The following is a 21,016-nucleotide window of genomic DNA, read 5'->3' as shown; positions in this document are numbered from 1 at the left end:
AGAAAGAAAGAAAGACCGCGCGCGCGCGCACGCGCGCGTCTAGACCCAGGCAGGTGAGCCCTCAGGGTTCTATAGGTGGCGCGCGCGTTGAATACTAACAAGGTGTGTGCCTGCATTCGAGCACGGGAGGAGCAGGAGGAAGTGTGTGTGTGTGTGTGTGTGTGGCGGGGGGGTGGGGGGGGTGGGGGGGTATGCTCTCTCTCCTTTCTCTCTCATGCAAAGAAAGCTATTAACGCCACGATGCCGTGGTGTCAAATATGGCATGATGCTCCCTGGACAATGTTGTCATAGCGCCCCCTCCAGATGCTCACATTTATATCCGTAATATTGATCCGTAATATTTTGGACATATTAAAAGACGATCTATCTATCTATCTATCTATCTATCTATCTATCTATCTATCTATCTATCTATCTATCTATCTATCTATCTATCGATTACTATGTTTTGTTTTGTTTCTTTATTTACACATTAAAAGTCCACACAAAAAAGACACAATACATAAATTGAAGAGACTGTGAAGGAGAATCGCCTTAGTGGCTTCCTCCAGGCAAGCATACCACAAGAAACAATTACAGCAATGCGGTATGCACACATTTGTATGTATCTATCAATAATTCCAGACATAGCAAGAGACGGAGACACAATTCAGCCGATAACAATGCATCCCATAAACACCCATGTTACACAAGTAACAATCAGTCATAGTCACAAGACAGACACACACACACACACACACACACACACACACACACATCAAGATCTCTCATTCATGATATATGCAAGTATACACAAACACTGTCATTAAGAACATACACTCATGTGATATCACTTAGTTTTGAAAAAACAAGAAAGATAAAGGGAAAAATAAACATATATACATATATGTTTCTATAATGTCACTATATATGTAGATATGTGTATATATACGTGTGTGTATATAGTATATATATATATATATATAAACCAAGCGATATTCCCAATAGGCCTTTAGACTTATATGACGAAGGAAAATATTGGTTGGACCCATTTTATATAGGCAGACCATATGGAAAATATTGGTTGGTTAGGAGAAGTGATTCCGGGGCTCTTTTAAACTGCTGTGAAGACAATTCCAAAAAAAATATAAAGGCAGAGAATTACATATTTTTTGGCCCCTCGGTAGAATATACTAAATTGAGATTGGGAAGTACAGGAATGGGGAGGGTGGATTTGGGGGTCTAAGGGGAGAAGGACCACGTGTGGAGTAAACATGAACTTGATAATATGCAAATATGTCACGAGGAAAAAAAGGGGGACGGTTCTCTTTAAGGAACTATGAACAAGCGTTGTTGTGGAGACCCGCTATTGCCCTTACACGATTTTCATTTTTCTGACGTCACTTTTCTTTTGTTGCACGCCAGTTATCGGCAGGATAAACGTCGTATGCCCTCCGCGTGTGTCACAACCCTTGGGACGTGCCAACTTACTCGGCTACGAGAGAATCGATCCCAAGTCGGTAGGTGGGAAAAGTAGGCCATCCTGCATGTGGCCACAAACGCTCATAATGCGCAGCTCATAGGGCGATTAAACAGAGGGCGTCGTTTTGACCAAACCACCCTGGATTGGGTTTTATTCCAGCTCAGTTTGGCTCGTTCGCTTTCATGTACGGGAGCCGGCGCGCGTCAAAATCGATTTGATCCGATCGCGTTATTCGATCGAACCCGTCTACTTCGCTCCCCCTTCCCCAGACGACGACCGTGTGGAAAGTAGGCCAACATGTACCACCTCCTCCTGGGCTGCGTGTCCTTACGTTACACCGCTTACGGTGCATTACATAGCATGACCAGAGAGGCGTCCGCTCGCAGACGGAGGCGTTCGGAAAGACGTTCGCCTTTTTTCCCCCCCACCACCCTTTTTGACCCCGTGCGGCTTCCGTACTTGTGGCCCGAGCAATGGCCGCCTCCGTGCGCTAACGTGAGCCGATGTAGGAGCCGAGACGACGCTGTCACGAAACCTTCGGCGACTGTTCGAAACGGTCTTCTTTCTAACGACACGTAACGGAAGTCTTCGTCCGCGAACAAAGGCCCGTAGGTGGATTTTGTGTTCTTAAAAGCCACCTTTGCCAGAGAGTTGGGTGAGTTTAGTAGCTCTCTCTCTCTCTCTCTCTCTCTCTCTCTACTCGTTCGATGTTCTCAGACGAGCGGTCAAACAGGCGAGACGCGTAATGCGCGGAAGTGTCTTCGTGAAAGTCGAACGACAGTCGCGTTGATGTGACACGTGGATATCTTGTATCCACTTAAGGTGATCGAGCACCTTAATCTGAGCGTGTTGCAACACCCAAGATGTACTGACGTTGTCGGAACAGCTGGGTTGGCGTTTCTGGGTTTTTTTGCTGTGTCCAGACGATGGCTCGATAGGATGTTTGGTAACACTTTAGTGTGGGGAACGTATACACCATTAATTAGGTGCTTATTAGCATGCAAATTAGCAACCTATTGGCTCTTAATTGGTCATTATTACGTACTCATTAATGCCTTATTCTGCATGGCCTTATTATACAAACAGTAAGCCATTAAGTATGAGTTTTCCCTCTATAACCTCAGAATTATGGCTTATTAGTAGTACCATCTCAACATGCTTTGCTTAGTATGGACTTTATAAGGTGGTAGTACCACAAGAAGAGTTATTCTCCCTTACTAACACTTAATGATAGTAGTATCATCTCAATATGCTTTGCTTAGTATGGACTTTATAAGGTGGTAGTACCACAAGAAGAGTTATTCTCCCTTACTAACACTTAATGATAGTAGTACCATCTCAATATGCTTTGCTTAGTATGGACTTTATAAGGTGGTAGTACCACAAGAAGAGTTATTCTCCCTTACTAACACTTAATGAATATGGTCTGTTCTTACATAACAACACACAAAACTACAAGTGTTCATAGTGTTAAATTACTGCAAATTAAGTTGTTGTTACTTAGAATATGTTCCCCATACTAAAGTGACATCTTGATCATTACTGATTCACTAGTAATTAAGTTTTTTTATGTTCCCCATACTAAAGTGTTACCGGATGTTTTTACCCTTGTGTTCTATTCAGGACATAACCCAGTTTTAAACAACAGCTGTTGAACATAAGTGTTGTTAATATCATTGCTATTTGAGATAAAATTAAGATGTGCTATAAAATTCAAAGGGGGGGGGGCTGAGTCAGTGTGACCGGCGAACGGTCGCTGTATCCATTGCTAATTTGCGAGCAGTTCATGAAGGTTAATCGACAAAGTTAAACCTCTTTAACTCCAAAAAAAGCATTTGTCTCTTGTCTCCAGGAGGGACTCCTGATGCTGATTCATACAACCCGGCAGTTAACCCCCATCATCTCTCATCTCCCATATTCCAACCTTCATTCTTCCGGCCAGAAGCTCCAGCTTAGCATAGGCAGGGTCGTGACCAATAGAGGACTGAGATCCATGGAGCCCAGACCAGCCACTCAGGGCACTGAGATTCCCTCCACCCAAGCTGGGGTGGCTATCAAGCCTCAGCCCCCTACCTCTGTAACATCGCCAGAAAGTCCAAATCCCACTACCGACCAACCTGCACCAAAAGTGGATGAGATGGATCAGACAAAGTTGTTGCCTGGGGAGACCGTAGTCAGGGAGGGCAAGGCTGCCATCTTGTTCCCCAGTGCAAATGAAGTGTTTTATAATCCAGTCCAGGAGTTTAACAGAGATTTAACGTGAGTATGAAAATTGACTGCTTCTGTCTTTCCTCAAGTCGGATGCCCTTCCTTTCTCTTTTTTTTTTCCTGAAATCACTTTCTGTATTCTGTTACAAAAATGTACTTTGCAAGTCAGATTGCTCAACAATTGCATCCTTTTCCACAGCAGGGGCAAGTAGGGTTCACAAAAGACAGCACGTTTGTACATTTTGAAGACTTTTATTTGAGATCATAGCACAACTGGCCATTTATTTCAGACATGAGAATGCTTTAAACATTACCTAAATTTGGTTTTGGGGGAAGTGAAATGTCATGAATATTTCATAAGGTCCTACAACCTTAGTCCCAGTAACTACCTTTCTCTCTGTATGGAGTTATGCCAAACTATCTCACTAATAAAGTAATATTGTTAGGTCACAGAAAATACACAAAAACCTCTTAAGGGTTAACTTAAATTTGAAAAACAAATGAGCCATCAGGAAACACTCAAAGTGTTAGTATTTGAAATAGTTTCACATTTAAAGAAGGGGCATAGCAGTGTATGTTGAAATAACATCTTCATGGTGGATCATTTGTGTCATGCATTTACCAGTTGGCTCCAGCAGTTTAGAAAAGTTTTACATTCCCGTAATATGAGATATCTGTTTGGCAATAAACAAAAGCATTACTTGACCTCAGAGAGGAACATCCACTAGAAAACGCCTACATATGAGTCCATGTCTGTTGTCCAGGTGTGCCGTGGTCACAGAGTTTGCCCGGGAGCAGCTGGCACGGAAAGGAATGAAGATAGTGGTGCCAGGAGAGAAAGAGAGGGTGGTGGTCTCTCTGTCGGAGGAGAAGAAAGAGACAGATGAACAGATGGAAGAAAGCCACCACAATGAGCTAGCTGAAACTGTAACAGTGGGAGAAAAGTGCGAGGTATGTTACAGGCAAATCTTCAACGCACAATTATCCTAGTCAGTGGTATTTCTTTACCGTGTGGCTAAACTGTCCAGTTTTTGAACTATTAAGTTTTTTATATGTGAAAAGGGTGATGAAGACTGTCTTCCATGGTCAGTAAATTCAATATTTCTTGGATGGCCGTTGTGTGTGTGTGTGGTGGGGGGGGGGACCCCTGAGGCAAATGGTCAAATTTCGTCATTTGGGAGCTTGGTAGTATATCAGGTTAAGTGCAAACCCAGACAGCATCCAGATGTGGGCCACTTCAGGCAATGATGCAGCTCTGATGACCTTCTTCTGGCCCTGACAAAATGGATGTGAGCCTGAAGTGGCCCACATGTATAATAGCAAATATGGCCCAAATATGCCAGAACAAATGTGGGCCTTTTTTTTTTTGTGTCAAAGATGCGGTGCTGTCGGCAACATGAAATCTGGATGTGACCCTGAAGTGGGCCCGTGTGGTAAATGGTGAATATGGGCCAAATATCACAAAACAAATATGGGCCACCATTGGCAAATATGTGGCACATGCGGCATTGCTATGGCTTGGTTCTGGCCCAGATCTGGCAAACAGGAGCGGACCGCCCAAGTGCCATCATTCCATGCGGTATGTGGGCCGGATGAAGTGTCGGGTGTGGGACGGGTCCGGACCACAGCAATTTTGCTATCTGGGAACAAATTTGATCTGCGTTGAAAGCTGATGCCCCCGACCCAAACCGTACCATCTTTTCAAGATGAACTTATGGTGAACAGCTAAATGAAGCTGCATTGATTACTTCATTATGTGAGTCTTAAGGAATATCAGGTCCCTTTAAACTTTTTTTTTTCTATTTCTAGAGTTAAGAGGTTTGACCTAATGTGCAGTGATGCGTATAGCAGGGCTCTAAATTGCAAGTAAAAGGGTGTGCGTGAGATGGTTTTTATAAGACATTTAAATAAATGCAAATTTACTGGGTTGTACAGTGTAAGTGGGGCAATAAATCATCGAAACCAGTGGTTCTCAATCATGTACCATGGAGAGCCTTGTGTATATGTTTTTTTTCTTTGCAACCTAACACTACAGCTGATTTCACTGATTTACACACTTCTGACCAGACAGGAGGGGACTAACTAGTGAAATGAGTTGGTGTCGTGTTGGCTAGGAAAGAAAACATGCATTTTCACCGCTCTCCATGGTGCACGATTAAGGACCACTTATCTAAATGTAGGGTAATTGATGCTTTCATTGCATTCTTTGTTTTCTACCGAAGCCTATGATTAACACCTTGTCTCCTCTAACCTGCCCCTTCCTTCTGAGTGGTGTGCCACGGTCGCCGTGGCAAACGCAGCAGTCATGGGAGTTTAATGAAGTAGCCAATAACAGAGCTCTTAAAAGGGAATAAAAAGGAGCGAGAAAGGAGGAGAGGCACTTTCGAGGGTGAGGAAGATATGACACCTGAAGCGAAGCACTAATGTTATTTAGTCCAAGCAAGTAAGGACCTCGTCAATTTGCGTTCATTAGACTTATGCCATGTGTCCACAGGAGACCTGTAAAAACATGCTCCCTGTATCTATTGTTTCCTATGGAAGGGTTGCACTTTGAATGCTCTTAACCCAATGTGGGTGCCTGACCACTTTTTAGAGCCAACACAGCAGGCGCTCCACCTCTTTCCAAAGTTTAGACAATTTCAACTTTTGCTGAAGTGCAGGGCATATCAATGTCATATATAGTCTGGGAAACCAATAAGAATGAAGGAGGGGCAGGACCAGAGAAACAAACAAAAGCTAGAGATGCTTTGTCAAAGCAGAGGAGAAACAGAAACAAACTTTAAAAAAAAGAATCAGTGCAAAGTGTTGATCATGGAAAGACCCACTCATTTTAACAATTTATACATGCACACTCACAATAAAGCAGGAGACCATGAAACTTGTGCCACTGCATAATAACAACCAAGCATCTCTTCCCAGCACCTGCTTTTCACACAGTGCCATCCAAGCACTGACCTTATGTCACTGGTGATGCTTCTATGGAAGAGGTCTCTGGTCAATACCCGTTCAGTCACATTGAGGCTTGAAGCTTCTAAGGGCATATTTTATAGGGAAAAAAATTATTATTGAAGGCAGCTCAAAGTCGGAGAAAAAAAAAACGTCCATGGGTCACTGCACTACAAAAAAAATAAAAAAGAACTAAAATTAGGGGAGCAAAAGTTGAAAAGCTTTGTGGATTCATCATCATCAGGTCGAGTATCCTTGGATGAGAATTGTGAATTAATAGTGAGAAAAGATGACAAAATACTTTTATCAAAGAAGGACGTGCTTTGTTACTTGCTTTTGTAATACTCTGTCCCCGATATTACAGAATGGCTTGCGTGTGCTGGAGGGCCTGGCGGCGTCGGGCCTGCGGTCAGTGCGTTTCGCCCTCGAGGTCCCAGGCCTGCAGAGCGTCACTGCCAATGACTTCTCCACCAAAGCAGCTGCCCTCATCTCCAGGAATGCCCAGTACAACGGGGTCAGCCACCTGCTCCAGGCTAGCTGCAGAGATGCTAGGTGTGTTTACACAGCACATTCACATGCTAACTTGATGGTTATTTATTGCTTTTTAAATTCTCTTTTAAAGATGAACTGTGGAGCTGTTAGCCACTAATAGTGCTACTTAGCAAAGCTGGTCCCTGTACCCTAGTAAAAATACTAATTTACTGTCCAAGCCGCGGTGCTGAAATCCAGATGCATACACTGGATATTGGAGTCTGAAATGTAACCACTGTAGCCATCCAATTATTAAAAATAAAGATTTTTCCGAACATTTTTGAAGGAATACCCAGAGGGGTCTGATAACGTCTTCTCTTCTCTTCTCTTCTCTTCTCTTCGCTTCGTGTTCGGCATTGGAATTTTGGAATGCATGAAACATGTATATTATTACCAAATCAAATATTGATATAACTTGATTTTAATTATAAAAGGGGCCTATCCCTCTAAAATCCAAATTCAGCGTTTCCTCACCCATCAAAGTACGGGATTAAGAGTAGCACGTTCTGTCTCCTTTAGCCCTTAGCCGTTACTCCCCTCATGGTCGGCCCCCCAGCTTCTAACAAACACTCCCATACTATGTGACAAACTCCTTGTCCTACCAGCATACATAATGAGTGAGCGAGTGTCAAATGCAAAACGCATTTCACTCTCATTATAATCAATGAGATTGTCCTAACCAGCTTTTGAGTGTTAGAATGTGAGGTGGGCGCCTCCTCTCAAGTGAGCTGACAGACACCTTGTCTTTATTTTTAACATTCACTTCTGTTATAAAAAGACAAACAAATTATTACTCAACTGCAGACAATGTATAACCATGCCTTTTCTCATCTGTAGATATAAAATCTCCCTCTCACCCTTTTTCGGGTGGTGTTTGTCTTCCTCAAGCTTGGGTCCTCTACCAGAGGCCTGGGAGGTTGAGGGATCTATGCAGTATCTTAGCTGTTCCTAGGACTGCAGTCTTCTGGACAGAGACCTCAGATGTTGTGCCTGGAATCTGCTGGAGCCACTCTTCCAGTTTGGGGGTCACAGCCCCTAGTGCTCATATTACTACTGGGACTATTATGGATTTCACCATCCACATCCAGTCTAGGTCTTCCCTCAGCCCTTAGTATTTCTCAAGCTTCTCATGCTCTTTCTTCCTGATGTTGCTATCACTCAGGATTGCGACATCGATCACTACTGCTGTCTTCTGTTCCTTGTCGACCACCACAATGTCTGGTTGGTTAGCCAGCACCTGCTTGACAGTCTGGAACTTGAATTTCCACAGGATCTTAGCTCTGCCATTCTCAACCACCTTTGGTGATGTCTCCCATTTGGACTTGGGGACTTCCAGTCTGTATTCAGTACAGATGTTCCTGTACACTATCCCAGCCACTTGGTTATGCCTTTCAGTGTATGCTTTCCCAGCTAGCATTTTACACCCTGCTACTAAGTGCTGGACTGTCTCAGGGGCATCTTTGCACAGCCTGCATCTTGGGTCTTGTCTAGTGTGGTAGACCCCTGCCTCAACCAATCTGGTGCCGAGTGCCTGTTCTTGTGTTGATGCTACGATCAGAGCCTCTGTGCTGTCCTTCAGTCCAGCCTTTTCTAGTCACTGGTAGGATTTCTTGATATCAGCCACGTCTTCTATCTGTCGATGGTACATCCCATGGAGGGGCTTAGTCTTCCATGATACCTCCTCTTCTTCCTCCTCCCCACTCTGTCTTCTGCTGCCTGAGGTATTCACTCAGCAGTTCATCCTGGGGGGGGCCTCTCTCTGATGTACTCATGGGTATACCTTGTTTCATCCTGGATAGTGGCTCTGACACTCATTAACCCTCGGCCCCCATCTTTTCGCTTATCTTACAGTCTCAGGCTGCTGACTTCAGGTGGAACCATGCGTGCATTCTGAGGAGTTTCTGTGTCTTGATATCTGTGGCCTTTACCTCCTCCTTTGGCCAGCTGATTATTCCAGTTGGGTATCTGATGACTGGTAGGGCATATGTGTTGATGTTGACGGCTTGGATCTCATTCTTCCCATTGAGTTGGCTCCTCAGGACCTGCCTCACTCTCTGGCAGTATTTGGCTGTAGCTCACCTCCTTGCTACTTCCTCGTGGTTTCCATATGCCTGTGGAACAGCCAGGTACTTGTAACTGTCCTGTATGTCTGTTATCCTGCCAACTGGTAATTCAACCCCTTCGGTCCTCACCACCTTTCCTCTTTTTGCCAACATTCCACTGCACTTGTCCAGTCTGAATGATGTCCCAATGTCATCGCTTTAGATCCTGGTGAGGTGGAACAGCGAGTCAATGTCTCACTCATTTCTGGCATACAGCATGATGTCATCCATATATAGAAGGTGGCTGATGGTAACTCCACTTCTGAACCTGTATCCATGTCCACTTTTTGTGATGATCTGACTGAGGGGGTTCAGGCCTATGCAGAACAACAGAAAGGATAGTGTATCACCTCGGTATATGCCACATTTGATGGTTACCTGTGTGATTGTCTTTGAGTTGGCCTCTAGTGTTTGTTTTCCACTGCCTCATTGAGTTCATGATGAAGGCTATTAGTGTCCTGTTGGCTTTGTTCAGTGCCAAGCACTCCAGTAGCCATGTTTGGGGCATTGAATCATAGGCTTTCTTGTAGTCAATGCAGGCTGTGCCAGCGTCCGGGTGGCGTGGCGGTCTATTCCATTGCCTACCAACATGGGGATCACCGGTTTGAAGCCCCGTGTTACCTCCGGCTTGGTTGGGCGTCCCTACAGACGCAATTGGCTGTGTCTGCAGGTGGGAAGCTGGATGTGGCTATGTGTCCTGGTCGTTGCACTAGTGCCTCCTCTGGTCGGTTGGGGCGCCTGTTCAGGGGGGAGGGGGAACTGGGGGGAATAGCTTGATCCTCCCACATGCTACGTCCCCCTGGCAAAACTCCTCACTGTCAGGTGAAAAGAAGTGGCTGGCGACTCCACATGTGTCGGAGGAGGCATGTGGTAGTCTGCAGCCCTCCCTGGATCGGCAGAGGGGGCGGAGCAGCGACTGGGACGGCTGGGAAGAGTGGGGTAATTGACCAAGTACAATTGGGAGAAAAAAGGCGGGGGGAATCAAAAAAAAAAATCCAGGCTGTGCTCCGATTGGTCTGTCTGGTCTTTTAGGGTTGGGTACTGAACTTGGTGCTTTTAAGATACCAACCAAATTACTACTGAGTACCAATTCAATCGGTGCCAAATTTCGGTACCTTGAGAGCAGGTTGTGAAGTAAAATAAATAATCATAAGATTTCTTATGAGGCTTTAAAAAAATCCCTCCTAGGTTACCGCAAGTGTGCATCTGGGTGAGAGAGTATATGTTAGAGAGAAAGAGCGAGACTACGTTACCCTTCCCCTAAACCTACAGCCTGTTCAAGTACAACACAGTCAGAGCAATGGCGAGCCGAAAACGGTCACAAGCGTGGTTACGTTTTTCCAAACCTGATGCAGACAATGCTCACTGCTATATTTGTGATGCAAAATGCAAAGCTCACAGCACTGCGCAACTGCCGCTGTGGGCTATGCGTCATATATTGAGGTCACTCACTCATGGATGACCTGAGAAGAGACACTTTAGTAGGAGTTAGGAGGCTTTTAGTAGCAGGTCAAGTAGGACACAAACATGCACCAGTTAGTCTTTGATATATTAACAATATGCATTTCAAAATTCCTTAGAATGACAATAATAATCGAACTAAAACTGAAGGATTCTCTGTCTGTCATTCGATTTTCTCAACAACCATTCATCCAATCGACGTCATACTTGGTGGGTGCACCGTGGGGTCAGGACGGTTTCGTGCTTCTTTACTTATTTGTTTTATAACTGAAATTACATTTTTTTTTTGTTATTACAGAGAGCGTAAAGTACCGAAAAAAGGTACCATTGAGTACCGGTAATGTACTGGTATCCGTTCAAATGTGAACGGTGTCCAACCCTACTGGTCTTAGAGTCTTGGGTGACTGCTCCATCAACCAGTAGCTGATGCTGTGACCTTCTGATGTTGTTCCCTATGCCTCTCTGAGTTTTGCTCATGTATTGACTCATGTGCCCATTCAGCTTAGCTGCTATGATGCCTGACAGGATCTTCCATGTTGTGGAGAGGCAGGTTATCGGCCAGTGGTTTGAAGGTGTGCCCTTGTGGGGACCCTTCATGATCATACTGTGTTAGCCAGTCAGGTTGAGACCCTGGTTTATCTGAGTCATACTGAGTTTCTTCAGTTCCATAAAGGGCAGTTGGAGGATGTCCTGATCGAAGATCTTGAGAAATTATGTTCATTTTGTGATTTTCTTTTCTTTTCTTTTTCTTCTTTTTTTTTTGGTACTAACTGCAAAAGACTCTGGACATGATTTTCTTCTTTCAGTGTAAAACCAAAGATACACAAGGCACTTTTTTAAAGCCATACCTTTTCTTTTTCTTTTTTTTACTGTCAAGGCCCAGTTCTGACAGTATTGTTTCAGTTTCCATTGGGACAGAAGCAGCAGTTGTAGTGTAGCTGTGGAAAGCTAACTTGCTACCCGCATTATCGTTAGCCGTCCTGAGCGGAGGGAAATCTTTGTCGTTGGCAACCGACATTGTCTTTCTTGGGCTTCTTTGTCCATTGTGTTACAACGATGTTGGTGAGGTGTGGCAAGCGAAAGTCTGAGTCAAGGACAAGATTTGGGTCAAAGTTTGGGACCAAATGAACGGAGCTTAAAACTTTTTGTGTGCCCTGTTCGCCGTCTTGCCAGAAAATCCCCTCGGTGTGAATATGAGAGTCGGCCCTGTGATGGCCTGGCAGCCTGTCCAGGGTGCCCCCCCCCCCCCGCCTGCCGCCCAGTGACTGCTGGGATAGGCTCCAGCATCCCGCAACCCCGAGTAAGGATAAGCGGTTTGGATAATGGGTGGATGGATGGAAGGTGTAAATTGTGCTGCAGCCCTTGTACTATGAATGGCAATGGTTATTAGCTCATCTATGCATCTGTGTAGGGCAACAATTCAGTTTTTACTTATGTAAATATCGAAGACCCCCCCCCTCCCCAAATGAACATCAAGTTTTTAACCTTGTTATCATGTCCATGTGGTGTTAGAGTAATGTTACAAGACATATCAGGAGCAAAATAAGCAGTCAACACCATGGCTGAGCATATCCGCTTTGAAACCGCGGTGTACCGAGGACAGTCTCAAAAACCCAGATTCAGTCAGGCAGGGTTTCATATGTCACAAACCTAAGGAAACCAGTCCCATTAATGGACGGGGTGGTGCTTTACACATCATTATGCGCACCCGCTTCGGTGATGCGAGCCAGAGGAGAAGCGGTGTAGCTACTTGGTGTAATTTTGCCAGCTGTAAGTTTCCCTCCTTTCAAAATGACGGCAGAGAGGTGTTCTGTTTTCAGCTGCAAATTTACAAAAGGAGAAACGGTGACGTCTCTTTAAGCATAGGGTTTCGGATAGTTCTACTAATGAGGTTTTCAAATGCGGAAAACTGAACATGGGTTGTAAAATTCACCCTGTAAAGTATGTGCTGATAAAACCATTTGATTCATGTCAAACTTTGATTTGAAGTGTTATTGCCGAGTGTTAAGGGGGGGCGCGCGTTATTCGGCAGAACTGATTGTTGCTGCCAAGTAATGCGCCCCCTATTGTTTCAGCTTAGGTCATTACTAAACGTGTGAAATTCACGCTATTGAGCCAAAATGGCTCAAAATATATGCTGGCAAAACCGTTTGAGTCGTAGATCTCCGCAGATAAAGTTGCGGTCCGGCTGCATTATTCGGCAGAGGCGTGTCCGGGGAGGTGCATGGAATTCTCAGCGGGCAGGCAGAACTCGGCACAACACCTGTTTGTACATGCATGGCTGAATTACTCCTATATTACTACCTGCCGAGGGGTGGGGGGGGGTAGGGTGGGGGAGATTTTAATTGAGGGTGGAGATAGTTAGGATATTCAGGGTCACGGGGATGCTGGAGTCTATCCCAGCAGTCATCGGGCTGCAGGCGGGGGAGATGCCCTGGACAGGCCGCCAGCATCCCCGCAACCCTGAGAGCAGGATAAGCGGTTTGGATAATGGATGGATGGATAATAAGGATATTCATAGATTCTGGATTTTTTAATGAGGGAGGAGTAGATGTGATTGTAACAAGATAATTGAACTTATTTTGCAGAAACCCCCCCCCCACCACCACCACCACATCAGACACTTTTATTATATCAAACGGAGCATTTTATGTCTTAAAACTTGACTGTAAGGGGTCTTTAAGGAGATTGGCTGACTCAGCTGACTCCCTGAAAAAGTCCTTTCCTTTGAGTCAAAAAGTCTCGCTCTTTTATTGCCAATTTATACTCCACATTCAGGCATTTATAGATATTTTTCTGTCAGAAACCCTACCCTGTATCGCGCTAACATAATCCCTCTGACAAAAAGAGGAGTCAAATGCCTCTGAAAGTCAATAAAAGCTGCCAAGACGTCTCTGCACGTTGGCTGCATGGTGATTGAGAGTGTGTAGGGTTTAAATGGGATAGTGTGATGACTTGGTAGGAAGCCAATTTACCCTCAGGATACTGTGTTGGATAAGCAAGGCCAGCACTCAGGCATTGATAATACTGCAAAAAAAAACTCCCCCAGATTGCTGCTCTCTCGCTCTCTCTCACACACACACACACACACGTCTGGTTAATTATTACAGTTGTATTTGTGGTCTTGTAGCTCAGTATGTAGAGCACCTGGTGTTATTGGAAAAACAGGCCCTATACATTGAGCATGGCACCAGTACTTCCCAAAGTGAGAGGTTTGATTTCCACAGGGGCTACCATACTGCAACGTGATGCAGTCATATTGTGTAAACTGCTTTTGTTCCCTCAGACTAGATAAGTGTGAAAGAAATGCAGTCATTTCATATTTGTCTTCACTCTTATGTCTCACTCATCCCCGACCCGGAGGGATTGCTCCGTCCCGGGTCGGGGATGAGTTGTTGCCTCGAGTGAAGGAGTTCAAGTATCTCGGGGTCTTGTTGACGAGTGAGGGTAGGATGGAGCGGGAGATTGACAGGCGGATTGGTGCAGCATCAGCAGTAATGTGGACGTTGTACCGGACCGTTGTGGTGAAGAGGGAGCTGAGCCGGAAGGCAAAGCTCTCAATTTACCAGTCAATCTTCATTCCACCCCTCACCTATGGTCATGAGCTTTGGGTAGGGACCAAAAGGGTGAGATCACGGATACAAGCGGCTGGTATGAGTTTCCTCCGGAGGGTGTCTGGGCTCAGACTTAGAGATAGGGTGAGGAGCTCGGACATCCGGAGGGAGCTCGGAGTAGAGCCGCTGCTCCTTCACATCAAAAGGAGCCAGTTGAGGTGGTTCGGGCATCTGATTAGGATGCCTCCTGGGCGCCTTCCTTTGGAGGTTTACCAGGCACGGCCAACTGGGAGGAGACCCCGAGGTAGACCCAGAACTCGCTGGAGGGACTACATGTCCAATCTGGCCTGGGAACGCCTTGGGATCCCCCAGGAGGAGCTGGAGGGTGTTGCTGGAGAGAGGGACATCTGGAGTGCCCTACTTAGCTTGCTGCCACCGCGACCCGACCCCGGAGAAGCGGCTGATGATGATTGAATGAATGACTCTTACATCTTGGAGAATTACCCCCCCCCCCAAATTGGACAACTAAAAGCAGCATATATCGCACATGAGCTATGCTGTGTTTGAGCATCTCTATCTGGTGCTTTGTCATCCTCTATCATCCGTCCGCTCACGCTTTCGCTCAATTGTCCATTGGCGGTGTTTATTTTTTTCTTTATTCTGTTGTCTCGTTTTCCAATACTTTATTGATCCGTTTGTCACAACGGCAATTCATCACTTTGCTGCACACGTTGTCCCGACCGACAGCGGTGCAGCGCCGCCACGCCCTGCCTATTCACCAACACGAACAATGTCATTGGTCTGTGGAAGGAAATCAGAAGTGACAGGAGGAAACCCACACAAACATGGGGGCAGAAGCAGTGGGCTCGGACCCTCTTGTTGTGAGGCAGCGGTGCTGAGGGACAGACTCCCTTCGATTCACTGCACTGACGCTAGTGTCCCAGTTATGGGTATGTAGGGGGGTTTGGAGCAAGATCACCAAGGGTGGTAACGAGTTTGATATGGTCGTATGGCCGAATGCTGGGGCATTCACAACGGCTGCGTTTTAGCAGTTGTCAACTGCTCCCAAAAAGTAGTCGGCTAGTTGATTAATCGTGGGAAATATAGTGTTTTCACACAATGACAACCGTCAATTCTCGTCGAAAAGGGCTCAAATACAACCGTTAAAGGTTAGCTAATGTAGGCGGGGCCAACCTGGGCGTAGACGAAATAGCAGAGTCCTCGATTGGCTCTGAGAGGCTGTTTACAAATGAGCCGCAATCTGATTGGACTAAACCCAACGAGCCGGCCGTTGCTCCACCCCCACTGCTGATCCGGGGAGGGCGTCAGACTACCACATGCCTCCTCCGATACATATGGAGTCACCAGCCGCTTCTTTTCACCGGACAGTGAGGAGTTTCACCAGGGGAGGGGATCACGCTATACCCCCCCCCCAACCCACCAGAGGAGGCGCTAGTGCAGCGACCAGGACACATACCCACATCGATTCGAACCGGCGATCCCCGTGTTGGTAGGCAACGGAATAGACCGCCACACCACCTGGACAGAATAACAGAGTTCTTAACAATTAATGCCTTTAATTAAATCGAAATACACGCGTTGCACTGCTATGCCGTCCATCTCAGCCGAGAACGGAGAAATGTCCGGCCGGGTCCTTCCCGAGTCACGCCCCCGCGCCGCCGAAGCTCCAAATATTCGCTGTTGATTACAACCGAAGCTCCGGAGCCCAAAACAGTGGCGTTTTTGACAGCCCTAATACGAATATGAAGATGTGATATCAGAACATTCCTCTGCTGGTTTCTGCACTTTGCACTTTTTTGCACATTTGGCGAGCCGGGCAGGGTTTGATTAATGCCTTGAGAAGATTTTCTGCCTCATTTTAGCCTTTTTAAGCAGTGTGCTGATAATTACTAGAGCAGAGTATTTAACCTTCCGTCCAATATATCTGTAACCCCAACATAAGTGTTTATTTACCGTATTCCCTAATCCCTCCTAGCCTTTATTATTGTTTAACCTCCCTCACCCCAACCGTTTTACTCTTTTTATGTATTGTTTATGGTTGATTCATGTGAGCCGAACCAAGACGACTTCCTCGCTACTCAGTATTTTTTTTTTTCTATCCAAAGTCCCAGTAGCGACCTTAAATATTCATGGTGATGTGCTTAAGTTTTAACTATCTTGCCCTCATCCCTTCATCTGATACAACCCCCCACCCCATCCCATCTCTAGTATGCTGATGTATGAGATGCGAGGAAAGAAGGAGCGCTATGACGTCATCGACCTGGACCCCTACGGCAGCCCGGCCACCTTCCTGGATGCTGCGGTGCAGGCCATCAGTGAGGGAGGTGTGTATGTCCGTTTGCCTGTTTCTCCCGCCTCCATCCTCTAGCCGTTGTGTAGCTTCAGGTAGAATTGACGGCAGACAACAGCTGGATGTGTTTGATGTGCAGCCGAACACAGAGAGTTGGGTTGAACAACAATTCAGACAGGTTTAAACTGGTTTAAAGTCAGTCTAGTGTCTCATGATGTGATGAACTTCTCCGGTGCCAGTGGAACTGACCTAATGCATCAATCCCCACCCATGTGGAGGTCCTACTGGGTTAAAAAGCATATGAAAACTATATTACTGTCAGGGTTGTCCAGGTGGTGTGGCGGTCTATCCCGTTGCTTAGCAACACAGGGATCGCCAGTTCGAATACCTGTGTTACCTCCGGCTTGGTCGGGCGTCCCTACAGATACAATTGGCCGTGTCTGCGGGTGGGGAGCCGGATGTGGATATGTGTCCTAGCACCTCCTTTGGTTGATTGGGGCGCATGTTCTGGGGTGAATAGCGTGATCCTCCCATGCGCTACGTCCCCCTGGTGAAACTCCTCACTGTCAGGTGAAAAGAAGCGGCTGGTGACTCCACATGTATGGGAGGAGGCGTGTGGTAGTCTGCAGCCCTCCGCGGATCGGCAGAGGGGGTGGGGCAGCGACCGGGACGGCTCGGAAGAGTGGGGTAATTGGCCGGATACAACTGGGGAGAAAAAGGGGGAAAATTCCCCCCCCCCCCCAAAAAAAAACCCCAAAACAATTATATTACTGTCTGAAGTAGGCCAGAATATTAATTCTGTTTCTCACGTCATCTCTCTCCCTCTCTCTCTCTGTCTCTCTCTCTGTCTCTCTCTCCCTTTCCCTCTCTCCAGGTCTGTTGTGTGTAACATGCACAGACATGGCAGTGATGGCAGGAAACAGTGGTGAGACCTGCTACAGCAAGTACGGCTCGGTCTCCATTAAGGCCAAATACTGCCATGAGATGGTGAGGGGGGGGGGCGCTCTAACCACACACACACACACACACACACACAAAAAGACTACCTATTCTGTTGTGAGCCGTGTATCTCACACACAGAGGCAGAGCGTCCATACGGCGTGAGTTTGGTTGTTTTTCTCATATTTTGGCTTGTTAGCGATGCACTCCCACTCACTCCCTGCCCCGCTGTCCTTTCTTCTTTGCCTTTCCCTCACACGCCCTCCCTACCTTGCACGGTCTCTACCGCAGCCAGCATCTTCCCTTTTCCATCTCGCTTTCAAACACTTTCTCCTATTCGCCGTTAGCGCTGCTCAGTACGCCTCATTAGCATATTCAGATTAACCGCATCGCCCAAGTGTCTGAATCCAACCGGATTTAACGAAAAGAAAGAGATTACGGTGATTAAACTGAAGCGATTACAGTAATTAAATTGCTCTCTCTGTCCCCGTGTCTTTGTCTCGGTCTTGCTCCCCGCTCGTTTCCCTGCACCCTCCAGGCGCTCCGTATAATCCTGCACAGTTTGGACCAGAGAGCAGGGGTGCATCAGCGCTACATCCAGCCGCTCCTGTCCGTCAGCGTGGACTTCTACATCCGCGTCTTCGTCCGTGTCTTCACGGGACAGAGTATAGTCAAGAACTCTGCCAGGTACACACACACACACACACACACACAGCATAAAGAGAAGGGACATGTGTGTTAACAAATCTAAACTTTAGGGGCGTCCGGGTAGCATGGCAGTCTGTTCCATTGCTTACCAACAGGGGGATCGCCGGTTCGAATCCCCGTGTTACCTCCGGCTCGGTCGGGCGACCCTACAGACACAATTGGCCGTGTTTGCGGGTGGGAAGCCGGATGTGGGTATGTGTCCTGGTCGCTGCACTAGCGCCCCCTCTGGTCAGTCGGGGCGCCTGTTCGGGGGGGAGGGGGAACTGAGGGGAATAGCGTGATCCTCTACGCGCTACGTCCCCCCCCCGGCGAAACTCCTCACTGTCAGTTGGAAAGAAGCGGCTGGCGACTCCACATGTATCGGAGGCTGTGTTGTAGTCGAGTCACTAAACCTCGAGTCCGAGTCGAGTGTCGAGTCCCCAGTGTTCGAGTCCGAGTCCCCAAAGAAGAGTTCCGAGTCAAGTCCCCATTACCTGAGTCCAAGTCATCAGTGCTCAAGTCCAAGTCGAGTCACGAGTCCTGAAAATTAGGACTCGAGTCAGACTTGGGTCCAAGTCCTGGACTCGAGTACTACAACACTGATCGGAGGATGCATGTGATAGTCTGCAGCCCTCCCCGGATCGGCAGAGGGGGTGGGGCAGCGACCAGGAAGGCCTGGGAAATAGGGTAACTGGACAAGTACAACTGGGGAGGAAAATCTAAATTTTATATACAGATGTGCATACTTACATACAAGTGGATTAGACTCATCGCCTTGTTTTGATGAAAGCGAACAGGAAGTGCTTCTTTAACTGTACAGTGCATCCGGAAAGTATTCACACCCCTTCACTTTCCCCACATTTTGTTATGTTACAGCCTTATTCCAAAATGGATTAAATTCCTTTTTTTTCTCATCAGTCTACACACAATACCCCATAATGACAAAGTGAAAAAGGTTTTGTAGAAATTTTTGCAAATTTATTAAAAATAAAAAACTGAAATATTGCATGTACATAAGTATTCACACCCTTTGCTATGACACTCAAAATTGAGCTCAGGTTCATCCTGTTTCCACTGATCATCCTTGAGATGTTTCTACATCTTGATTGGAGTCCACCTGTAGTAAATTCAATTGATCGGACATGATTTGGAAAGGCACACACCTGTCTATATAAGGTCCCACTGTTGACAGTGCATGTCAGAGCAGAAACCAAGCCATGAAGTCAAAGGAATTGTCTGTGGACCTCCGAGACAGGATTGTATCGAGGCACAGATCTGGGGAAGAGTACAAAAAAAATGTCTACAGCTTTGAAGGTCCCGACGAGCATAGTGGTCTCCATCATTCATAAATGGAAGAAGTTGGGATCCACCAGGACTCTTCCTAGAGCTGGCCGCCCAGCCAAACTGAGCAATCGGGGGAGAAGGGCCTTGGTCAGGGAGGGGACCAAGAACCCGATGGTCAGTCTGACAGAGCTCCAGCGTTCCTCTGTGGAGATGGGAGAACCTTCCAGAAGGACAACCATCTCTGCAGCACTCCACCAATCAGGCCTTTATGGTAGAGCGGCCAGACGGAAGCCTCTGCTCAGTAAAAGGCACATGACAGCCCGCTTGGAGTTTGCCAGAAAGCACCTAAAGGACTCTCAGACCATGAGAAACAAGATTCTCTGGTCTGATGAAACCAAGATTGAGCTCTTTGGCCTGAATGCCAAACGTCACGTCTGGAGGAAACCAGGCACCTCTCATCACCTTGCTAATACCATCCCTACAGTGAAGCATGGTGGGGGCAGCATCGTGCTGTGGGGATGTTCTTCAGCGGCAGGAACTGGGAGACTAGTCAGGATCGAGGGAAAGATGAATGGAGCAAAGTACAGAGAGATCCTTGATGTAAACCTGCTCCAGAGCAATCAGGACCTCAGACTGGGGCGAAGGTTTTCCTTTCAACACGACAACGACCCTAAGCACACAGCCAAGACAACGAAGGAGTGGCTTCGGGACAAGTCTGTGAATGTCCTTGAGTGGCCCAGCCAGAGCCCAGACTTGAACCCCATTGAACATCACTGGAAAGACCTGAAAATAGCTGTGCAGCGACGCTCCCCATCTAACCTTACAGAGCTGGAGAGGATCTGCAGAGAAGAATGGGAGAAATACCCCAAATATAGGTGTGCCAAGCTTATAGCTTCATACCAAAGAAGACTTGAGGCTGTAATCGCTGCCAAGGGTGCCTCAACCAAGTACTGAGTAAAGGGTGTGAATACTTATGTACATGCAATATTTCAGTTTTTTATTTTTAATAAATTTGCAAAAATTTCTACAAAACCTTTTTCGCTTTGTCACTATGGGGTATTGTGTGTAGATTGATGAGAAAATAAAAAGGAGTTTAATCCACTTTGGAATAAGGCCGTAACATAACACAATGTGGGGAAAGTGAAGGGGTGTGAATACTTTCCGGATGCACTGTACGTACACACACACAAACACACACGTGTGTGTATATGTGTCACGGCAATGCTCATCTTACTCCCTTTTTCATCTCACACTCAAGTCCTGTCATGTCTTGTTGCAGCAAACAGGCTCTGGTGTACAACTGCGTGGGCTGTGGGTCTTTCCACTTACAAAGGATGGGCAAGAGAACAAGCCACGGAAAACAGTAAGCCACCACACTAATAATGACGACAATCGCAACAATCGTAATGTAATCATCGTGACAGTTGTCCTTTCCAGAGCTCGGGGGGGCATTTTACAAAGTAAGAACTCAGTCGCACAAAATCAAAATTAGACGAGAGCAGGAGAACAACCTGACAACTGGGGGGGGGGG

General features: G+C 46.6%; 1 protein-coding gene across 4 annotated transcripts in view; it reads left to right on the top strand.

Moving 5' to 3' along the window:
• The first annotated feature begins 1,365 nt into the window (after nt 1–1,365).
• Nucleotides 1,366–21,016, top strand: part of trmt1 (tRNA methyltransferase 1) — a 46,053-nt gene continuing 26,402 nt past the window's right edge. The window contains exons 1-8 of one of the 4 annotated variants that reach the window (XM_056280144.1): nt 1,366–1,499; nt 3,315–3,721; nt 4,435–4,621; nt 6,981–7,168; nt 16,494–16,609; nt 17,450–17,562; nt 18,053–18,201; nt 20,765–20,848. In XM_056280144.1, the coding sequence (XP_056136119.1) occupies nt 3,327–3,721; nt 4,435–4,621; nt 6,981–7,168; nt 16,494–16,609; nt 17,450–17,562; nt 18,053–18,201; nt 20,765–20,848 (1,232 nt within the window). In that variant the 5' untranslated portion in view covers nt 1,366–1,499; nt 3,315–3,326. Of the gene's footprint in view, nt 1,500–1,877; nt 2,118–3,314; nt 3,722–4,434; nt 4,622–6,980; nt 7,169–16,493; nt 16,610–17,449; nt 17,563–18,052; nt 18,202–20,764; nt 20,849–21,016 lie in introns of those variants that run through there. The other 3 variants (XM_056280145.1, XM_056280143.1, XM_056280142.1) reach the window with 3 other exon arrangements.

Source organism: Lampris incognitus, chromosome 5, assembly GCF_029633865.1.
Source record: "Lampris incognitus isolate fLamInc1 chromosome 5, fLamInc1.hap2, whole genome shotgun sequence".
NCBI lineage: Eukaryota > Metazoa > Chordata > Actinopteri > Lampriformes > Lampridae > Lampris > Lampris incognitus.
This window is presented reverse-complemented; position numbering and strand designations above follow the sequence as displayed.